The sequence below is a fragment of the Temnothorax nylanderi genome, unplaced genomic scaffold, assembly GCF_030848795.1.
Source record: "Temnothorax nylanderi isolate EJ_2023f unplaced genomic scaffold, tnyl_v1.0 TNYL_tig0009_pilon, whole genome shotgun sequence".
In the NCBI taxonomy this organism is placed as follows: Eukaryota; Metazoa; Arthropoda; class Insecta; order Hymenoptera; family Formicidae; genus Temnothorax; species Temnothorax nylanderi.
In genome coordinates this window covers 1148777-1158943 of record NW_027249071.1, presented here as the reverse complement: position 1 = coordinate 1158943, position 10167 = coordinate 1148777, and the positions used below count along the sequence as shown (strand labels likewise).

The 10167-nt window shown below is 42.3% G+C and overlaps 1 protein-coding gene across 3 annotated transcripts in view; it reads right to left on the bottom strand.

The window, feature by feature from the left end:
• Positions 1 to 536: 536 nt before the first annotated feature.
• Positions 537 to 10167, bottom strand: part of LOC139786814 (beta-1,4-glucuronyltransferase 1) — a 38886-nt gene continuing 29255 nt past the window's right edge. For all 3 annotated transcript variants that reach the window (XM_071725926.1, XM_071725930.1, XM_071725933.1), the window contains exons 2-6: positions 9138 to 9757; positions 8284 to 8664; positions 6551 to 6886; positions 5779 to 6021; positions 537 to 5468 (exon numbers count right to left, since the gene is read on the bottom strand). In XM_071725926.1, the coding sequence (XP_071582027.1) occupies positions 5271 to 5468; positions 5779 to 6021; positions 6551 to 6886; positions 8284 to 8664; positions 9138 to 9524 (1545 nt within the window). In that variant the 5' untranslated portion in view covers positions 9525 to 9757 and the 3' untranslated portion in view covers positions 537 to 5270. The remainder of the gene's footprint in view (positions 5469 to 5778; positions 6022 to 6550; positions 6887 to 8283; positions 8665 to 9137; positions 9758 to 10167) is intronic.

The window sequence follows — 10167 nt, the reverse complement described above, 5'->3', positions numbered from 1 at the left end:
TACCGTCCATAGGAAAAGTATTACCGACGATTATTGAGAATCCTCAGGGAGTACTGGAAAATATGTCTCATTGTCCGAATTTTTCAAGAATTTACTATAAAAATTTTCGGATTTTCTCAAAATGCTCAGAATTTTTCAGATTTTTTAATACCAATCGGAACACTTTTCTTTTAAAACAGACAAAACAATAATAAAATATATCAGATTTTTTCCACCAACACATCTTTGTAAAAATCTGAATAAATATGAAAAAAATTTGTGCAATTTATCCGAAATTTTCATACATACGCGCAGATACTGAAGCATTCCGAAAATCCTCGTCCAATTATTTCTGAAAATATCTGAGGAATTTTATATATTTTTCCAGAATTCTTCACGAGTCTCAATTCTTACAAAATTTCTGAGAAAATATGAGAAATTTTTTCACCAAGAGTGTCCTCGGAACATCTCCGTCACCTCAGATATTTTTATAAATAAATGTACTTTTACATAATATATTATCGCCGGCTCAGGCAGGAAAAAACTAACTTCGTTGATTTAGCTAATAAATTACTTTATTTATTCTAGGCACAACGCTGGAGAACACGACGCGCGCCGATCATCGCAGTCGTGTGCGCTGAGCGTACCGGGAATCTCGAAGGGAGCGGATTAGAACGAGATCCAAACCGCTCGACGATTATTTCACTCGCAGCTATATACGCTGCCATGCATGCGTTCTCGACCCAGCGACCGGTCGCGTTGTAGTCAAAATAAATATAGTCCTTTCATCTTCTCCGCCTCTTTAAAGTAATACGACACGTGTATGTGTGTGTATATATATTAATTATTATTATGTTTCAAATTTTGCATGAATTAAATATACACGATTTATAAAATAACAATTCACACGTCGACGCTTCGAAGTTTTACGAACTTGAGAGACAATTTTGCGAAGATTCACTCTCTTTCGAGAGATATCCCGAAGTAAGCTCGGAAAACAGATGCGAGGGATAAAGGCTCTCCCGTGAATCCCCTTCGGAAACGTTAAATAAACCCTCCGACCGAACGTTCCTTTCGCTTGGAAAAATACGATCTCGCCTATATACATATATCGGATTTATTGTGATTGCGTGTGTGTTCTCGTTTTTTTTTCTCTTACAAATATGTACATACACATCTTATTGCGCGCTTCGAAGCAAAGCTGCGATCTCTTCGGTACTCACGATAGAATTATACTGGAGGAAAAGCCAAAGAGTCTGTCATGTATCCGTGATACAATGATTTCGATTATTGTATCCTTAGGTGAAATATAATTTCTGAATTACATAACGTAGGTACAGAGCGGGCGAAATATTGCTTCCGCAGAATTGCGCGACAAAATATCGCTCAGCATCTTTATCTAAGCAATACTCGTGTCTCTCTGAACGTTTCGAATATTATAATTTCAGATATTGTAATCAAAACGTAATCTTCAATGATTAAAGCCGAAATACATCCTTACACAAGGATACGCGACGAATCTCGATTAGGTATCTTTTTTTTTCTTATTCCAATCGAGGATTTCGGATTCGCTTGGAATAATTTACGGAATGTATTTTTTTTCTCGAATAAAATAGCCGACGAGACAACACTTATTTACAGTCACGTGTATTTACACTAATTACAAGCACCGTAACGCATAGTAATTCTCTTCGGGAAAAAAAGAAAGGAAAATTACGTCATCCGCGTGACGACTTTCGATAGAACTCATTCGCAGTCTCGTATTTGTTTTATGAAAAAATGCTCAGTCAAGAAAGACAAGCTCAGCGATCGTAATGTCGGTATTGCATTACTTTGGCGCGGCGTGGCTTTTCGTTAAATTGGATTATATAGAGGAGACGAAGGGAAAAAGAGTTTCTCTCGTTCCGCACGCGAGATCCGTCCTTCCTCTCGTCGCGACACTTTTTTTCCCGGGGGGGGGGGGGGGAATAGATATAAAAATCTTGCGCTACAATTATGTATAAATCGATCTCTACGGCTTGCGTATCAATTGTATAATTGAGTCAGCTTTTTGTAGCTTGTCTCCGTCGTCATTCGCGCAGCTTCCTGCAAACATGCACGCACATTTTCGATATATTTGACACACACACACACACACATTTTTTGACACGCATACACGCACGCACGCGAGGAGACAGAAAGAGACAATTATATATATATATATATGTATATATATATATATATAAGGCACAGAATACACATTATTTATATTAGATATATGTATTACAATTATATTATTTCGAAACGAAAAATGTGCTTTGAAATATTTATGCAAATTTATCTTTTTATAAAAAACAATTGCAGAGACGACAAGAAGTTGAATTGAATAAACATAAATATTGTAAAGTGCAATTCGAGATCATATAATTGTAATATATATGCATATACATACATACGAGCGATAAATATATACACACGCGCGGTTGCACAGCCCCGATAAATTAAGAGAGAAGGCGAGGAGGTAAAAAGGAACTTATACGATGTAAGTCGAGCTCCATACTTTACAGAAAACGTTATCGGCGACGTGTAGACTGAACGCGTCACATTTACATAGTATATATATATTTTATATATATACACACATTACATATACATTAATTTCCTGAGAATATTAATTAACTTTTCGATATAGCCCCCGGCTTTGAACAAGAGTGATATAAACGAAAATATGTTATGTACATACTCTTGAAGTAATACATTTGATCTACATATAAATTTGATTAACATTTTCACATATAAATTATACCGAATTATGAACCTTGGAAAAGTTAATTAACATCCTCAACGATAATCATTATGCATATGAGAAATCATTTAATATTCGGTTTCAAGAATGCCTTTTACAGCGGACGAAGCGCGATTACAGGAATATTAATTACTTTGTGCCCTAATATTATCACAAAAAAATGAGTCAGCATCTTGCTCCGATTAGAATCATTCTAACTAATCATTCTCGACGTACGACATACTGACTCGACTATTCTCGTTCAAATCTTAATGATTACGAAAGATCATATGTACATTCGCTGGTCATATTACTCGGGGTGATAATAGAAAAGTATATATAGTTTATATTATATATATACGCTTATATTCCATATATATAATATTATAATATTATCTTGCTACAAGAAATCCAGTTGTATTTTATGCCAGCATAATCATTATGGATGTGTAATTATCGACCAAAATTTCATAAAAAGAAAACGAATGAGTCTCACGTTTTACATGGCAGCATTGTTAATCTTTTTTACGATGTTGCACGGAACATCTCTAACAATTTTCAACTAATTGGGTAAAATCGATAGTCTTTTAATCCTCAGAAAAGCTCCCGAAATTTTTCCGAAAGATCACCTTCTTCAAAGCTATTCTCTCTTATAGAATCTTTCTTACAGAACGTATTGTTTTTGGATACGGTTATATTTTTAGACACCTGTGCGTGCAGGTGCAGGTATAAAGTAATACTGTAGATAGACAGTAAAACGTATCTCTTTGAGTACTTAAAATTAGAAAATGCTACATTCGCTCGCGTGACTCGCCGAAACTCAGTGACCGTATTGTTTTCTTTTGGTATGTAAGAATTAATTTTATTTATCTAAAATGTTCCTTGTTTCTTTTTCTTCATGAATATATACGACGTCGCTTCTTATTGCGAATACGACGAACAAGCCGTGTCGACTGAACTAATCATTCGCAATCTGACCCGATCACGTTCCGCCGTTCTGTTACCTTCGTTCGCGAAAACACACGATTATCCGTCACGATCGAAACGAGATACTCGAATGGGGTCCGAAAGTATGATGTTATGTTAACGCAAAGACAAATAATTGATGACTCATCGATCGGGTTACTCTTGCTGGGCGGAGTTTCTAGAAAATTTATATCAAATATCCCTCAGTCTTAAACGGTGATTTTTTTCCTTTTTTTTCATAAATAATTCTGCGCTCGCTAAGTTCTTGTTTCAATGTCTATAGGCAGAAGGAGAACCGGTGAACAGTTCGGATTGCGAACTTTTAATGCGTGTGGCTTATCTAGACGCAATTATATTTAACTTAGCCCAAGTCCATCAGTCAATGTAGAACTGAACTTCCAAATATAATACGTGAGTTAAGTTGCTACATAAAGAAGAAAAACAAGAAGAAAAAGAGCATACCTTTCGTTTCGATACGAAATTCAAGTGTAGATTATCCAGAAAGATATTTCTATGTAAGCAAAACAAAGATAAATTTAACAGCTTTTACTTGGATAAATTTTAACCAAAAAGTTGCAGTAAAAAAATTATGATAATAATAAGATAGTGTCGTCTATTAATTTAAGATCATTTAGAGAAAATTCGCTGAATTTTTTTAGATAAAGAAAGATCGACAGATAAATTTTTGTCAGAAGGATTAACATGGAATTCTATCAATTTCTTCATGCAGATTGCTGTTATGTAAAATGTAATATTCTACAGATATCATATTTGCAAATAAATAGCCGGCTTCGATCATAATGACGGTCACGATCCACGAGGAAGTCGCGTCGGAACTGGCACCGTTCGTTCATAACTGTCACCGAAAGTACAATAATCCTGCAGACATACTGATGTATATGAGGCACCGTTTCATTATGTACAACCCGTACTTGCTAGGGAGAGGATTTATCCAAGTGAAAAATACGTGGTACCTTTACGCACTAGGTATCCTTTTTACGAAAACTAGAGAATTACCACCGAGAGAATATTTGAACATTGCGACGTACATTACTTCTTTCGTGCAATCCTTGTCTCTTCACGTTGCCTCGACGTTTCCCGTAAGACACTAGTACCGACGCTGCTAATGATAAGAGTGATGGCAACGATGATCGATGATGATCGCGATAGCGAAGCGACGCGCTTATCACACGCGAGCACGACGCGTCCGTGAAACAATGTTGTTACTCTAAACTCACAGAGTACTTATGCGATAATTTGTTCGTTCGGCACCGTTGAGTTGGCGATAATTCGAGAGGAGGGGAAGTGTCCTCTACGAATCGCAGCGAATTTTTCTCGGGTCCCACTCGCGAGGGGGTCGCACGGCGCGCACGTGAACACGATCTCGGGGTCCCAGAGCGAATCGCAGCTTGCTGCGAATCCGGGCGATTTGTTGCTGCACGACGAAACTCGACGACGAGGACGACGACGACGATGCAGACGACAGGGAGGGTCGCAGATGATTCCATCGTATGGATGAGCATCTGTAAAGCACGCGCCGTCGTGCCCGTGACTCCACGGGCTACACGGCGCAGCCCTTCCTCGTGCCATACAGCACCTTCAGCTCCGGCATGATGATCTTTTTGATAAGCGCGTTCGTCTTGGCGGTGAGCATGTCGCGATGCGGATCCTTCTTGAAGATCTTGATGCCGGGCCGATGCACCAGGAAGGCATTGTCCAGGATGAGAAAGTCATAATCGAGAACGCAGAGCGCGTAACCCTGCAAGCGTTCGCCAACGATAATTTGATTGCTGACGAAATTATCAATATAATAGAACAGATAATATAAAAGATGGCAGAATTTTACTTTTAACTTTTTATACATATGTATTTTCTAATTATATCGTTAAAGAGAAATATTAATGCTTAATTATCATTCTAACTTATACTTAAACTATATCTACGTTATACTTAAAATATATCATTATCTTTTCTGAAATCCATTGATGTTTTAAGGTAATGACGATTTTTTATTTTTTTTTGCGTCGCATTCTTATTCTAGATATTTTGCATGGATAGGTAATGTTTACCTGCGTCATTTTATCGCTCTTTCCCTCCCAACTGAGCCTTTCGTCGTAAAAAGGATCGTTATTGGTCCCGATGAAGATCGGCTCCCAGTGTACGAAGCTGCCAGTCCTCTTGCCGACGTGAAACACATGCAGGTCCTCCGTCTCTGGAGCTTCCTGCCATTCCTTACTTTTCGGCACGTTATGGCAGCCGGAGCATAATTTTTTATGAAAGGGTATGACGGTGCCCGCTTTCAGCATCTGTATCTGCAAATTTACATGGACTCTTCGAAACGGTGCTTTGCAACGAGTTGTTCGAGAGGCACGTAAACAAATCCGTTTCCCCAAAAATATCCGTCCCGATTACGAGCGTTTTGTGAGGATGAAAATGTTACTGGGTGTATCAGATCTGTGACGCTTCGACGTGCGACATACCGTTCACCTACGTTGAGCAACAAATAAAAAGGATAAAAGAAATGCTACGCAGATGATCTGCACGTACAATCGCTCTCTGTTATGCCGCGCTAGTTCTGAATATGAACACGACAAAAGGTGTATTGTGCGCGGTGCCGTGCCGTGCGATACGCACGCACTTCGGCCGGACAATAGCAACGCTAATTCTACGTATCAAGGTCCACGGTCAAAGGAAGCTCCATTGATTCGCCGTCGACCCTCGCGCGTCCGCGCTATTAACGTCACGACAGTCGGACACACCGTCGGCCTCGTCGCGCTCTCTTTCGCGCGTGCTTAATTGCCCCTGACGGACCACGGACCGACGAGCGATCGCGAAACGTACCAGGCGCGTCTTATTGTTAGGCGGCTGACTCTTCTCGTCCACCTCGAAGATGGACAGCACGAAGACCTTGGGATTGGGCTTGTAGAGAGCCGGCTGATCCCGCTTGCGGATCATCTCGAGGAACTTGACGGGCAGGTTCGGGCTGGGATACAGCTCGATGTCGCTGGGGAACACGTAGAAGGTGGGCGCGGACTCGCGCGCTATGTTGCGGCCCACGTTTACCGGGTACAGCAGCTTCTTCTCGTTTTTGTACATCTTCGCGAGGCTGACGTTCACCCACGGCGCCCCGAGCGAGCAGTTGTACGTGTCGGAGGCGATCTTCTCCGACGGCGGTATCTAAGACAGGATCGAAAATCGAGCATTTGAAAAGGAAACTTCAACATCAGGAAACTTCAAGTTCGAGCGAAACAGTTTCGCAAGATTACTAGCGTAATTGCATAAAAGCTTTTTCGATCTTTCATATTTTTATACATATATATATATATATTTTTTATGTTTTAATATCGTCAATTGTATCATTAGATTGTGAGATACGCTAGAGAGGACATTGCATTTTGTTGGCATCTTCGAGGGAAGGAATATAATGCTATATAGTGAACGACAGGATATTCATGTATGCAGGACAAGTGGTTTCCGATTGTAATCGCGATTACGTTAAAGACTCGTTTGCAAAACGCGAGCCACGCGAGCTTCGTCCCTCGCGAACGAAACCGCACGCGGAAACCGCGAGGCTGTTTTACGATGTCTAGATACGCGTATCCGCCAGACCCGAGGTGCTTACACTACAAATAGACAGCAATAACAGCAACGAACAATCCTGGTTCGTGGTACGAGCTAAATACCCTTCACGGACGAATTGCATATGCATAAGGTAGATTCGTGCACGCACCACATTCGAGAAACATATTATCGCAGTCTGATATCAAATCTTTAATTAATTTGTCGTAGTTCTTGGCATTAACAGACGGAATAACTCATTGATTTTTTTCCGTGAAATGGCCAACAATTGTAGAAAATGATACCGAAGAAAAGAATCCTGTTTTGTCTGATAAGAAAAGATCGCCACGAAAGGTCTAAAAGATCTCACATTTAATATAAATAAATATTCTTATAATTTCGCGAATGTAAGTATAAGATTAATAGCAATTGTAACATTAATAATTGTTTTGTGCGTAACAAATTTGATCCTTAAATACGCAATTTTTCGTAACATTCTGAATATTTTTTGAATATTTTTCCCCTTCTAGATCTTCCCATCCAGAAAGGAAAGAAGGGTCAGAAGGGTCAGAAGAGCCAGAAGGGCCAGAAAGGCCAAAGAAGGCCAGATGTGCGAAGCATGTTTTCAGTTTGAATTTCATGAGGGAGAGCACACAGATCATCGAAAAGTCGCTGCGCATATATACAAAGCTGAGCACTTACGGGTTAATGTTAATATCGCAGACTTTAGCGTGATTCTTTTGAGATTCTAAATACGGAATATCGATAAAGTCAACGTATCATATTAGCGTACTCGATACTTGCGAGATAATTAGATTCAGGACTGTGCAGAACTCGAGAAGGATTTGGTAAACACGCGGTGCATTCAGTGACAGGCTCAAGCGATTAACCGGAATTAATTCATTATATCAAGTTAGGACATTTGCCAGATGCTCGCGGTGTATCCGGGACTCGAGAGGGATTCAGGAACACGCTGATTCAAGAACTCGAGGGACAATCTTGGGCCGTCTATTTACCACTTTTGGCACGTGTTTGCTGCTGAAGAAGACGTGAAAGGTCACTAGCTGCGAGACCAGGGGGCTGCCACAGTTCCTCGAGTACCTGATGGCGTCGAGGGTCGCCGGGAAGTCGGTGCCGGGTGCGTGCATGGCGATCGATATCGGCGCCCGCCAGCGCTCCAGCAGCGGCTCCAGATTGTCGAGGAACGTGTAGTCGGCGTGCGTGGTGTATGTCACGCTCTCCCAGCATCTCACCGCCATGCTCATCGGCACGTAATTGTACAGCACCCAGTAATCGCCGCGTTGCGCCCGCCTCGGCTCGGTCGACTTCTCGTGGCAGGACACGGCGTCCCTCAGGCTCATCGGTTCGCGCGCGACGCTCGCCGTGCCGTTCCTCATCTAGACGAGGACAAGAAAAAGAGAGAGAGAGTTTAATCGCCGTTCGAGGGGGAAATTTGCATGGAAAGCGGCGGAAATACCGTGAATAGCGCGGTGGCGAACGCCTACAAGCCTGAATACCTCTATCGACATACCCGATGCATCTCGAACCGCCTCTTTCAACGAGTTTGGATACAGAATAACGATAATGTACTTCATTAATACCGGATAAGACCAATAAGGATATTTCTATCTCTATTATTATTGATACAAATTAATTACGATGTATACCTCCCGATTTCTATTAATTCTCGATTACATCTTCATTCCTATCGTCAAGGACCGCTTCTAGCAATTGGACAAGCCGCATACAATGATTAATCTAAATGTCAGGAGTCATTCAAAGATCGAAGGAATCAGCTAGAGGGATCAGAGAAGAGAGAAGAGAGAAAAAAAAAGGAAGAAGCGGTGGAAGAGACGGAAGGAGTGAATACCGTCTGATTACGGTGCTCCTGCGGCTTGTCGAGGGCCTCGGCCTTGACTCCGTTGGGAGGCGTCGTGGTGACGAGGCTGATCCTGGGAGGACCGCCGGCGCCGTTGTTTGTCGGCGCCGCATTATTGGTGGCGCCGACGACCGCGGCCGAGGATGAGGAGGACGACGCGGCGGCGGCGCCCTTCTGGGTGCCGTTGACGAGGTCGTTCAAGGCGCCGCCGTAGGTGTCCGACTGGAGCGGCGCCGCCGCCGCCCAGTTGGTCGGCGGTTCCTCGATCCACGGCCCGGACGAGCCGATGTGGGCACACACGTACAGCAGCACGCACACGTTCAGCACCACCGAGAGGCGCAGCGCCCAGTTCTTGCGGGCGATGGCCGCGATGCTCATCCTCCAGGTCCAATCGCGGTTACGAGGAGACGCGAAGATCTAGATGGGGATCCTACCGGTTGACCGATGTCAATCTCCCGCTCTTATTATCGATACTCGGGTCTGTGATTCTTCTCCTGCTGGCGTCGACCCGCCGCGTCCATCCCTTCGCGGCCCACGACTGGTCTCGGCGATCAGGACCTGCTCATGGTCCCCCGGAGGCTGGTCGACCGGGGCTCGGTTGCGTGCAGCACCTGAAACGGGAGTGGAAGGAGACCTTTGATTATGACGGAGGTCGCTACAAATTGCTCCGAGAGTTATTCTGTAACTTTGCGTACTGACAACACGCGAGCGCATGTACCACTATGCGCTCCCATTAGGCGACTTCAATGGTCTTAGGAAACAAGTAAACATCTGTACTATTGGTATCCGTTTTGTAATCATAAATTCTGAGCTCTCGAAAATAAGGACTATAAAGTCATTGAATCTCTCTCTGGTAGTCCTGATTCCTTATCTTAATTCGCACTGAAGAGAGCATTTAAAAACAAATTTCTCACTGCGAATTACATAGGCAAGCTTTCTTTAAATTATACACACAGCACCCAGCTTAGCAGAAGCTTCTAAAAGACGTCTTAAAAACGTCTTAAAGCCGCTTAAAAGATCT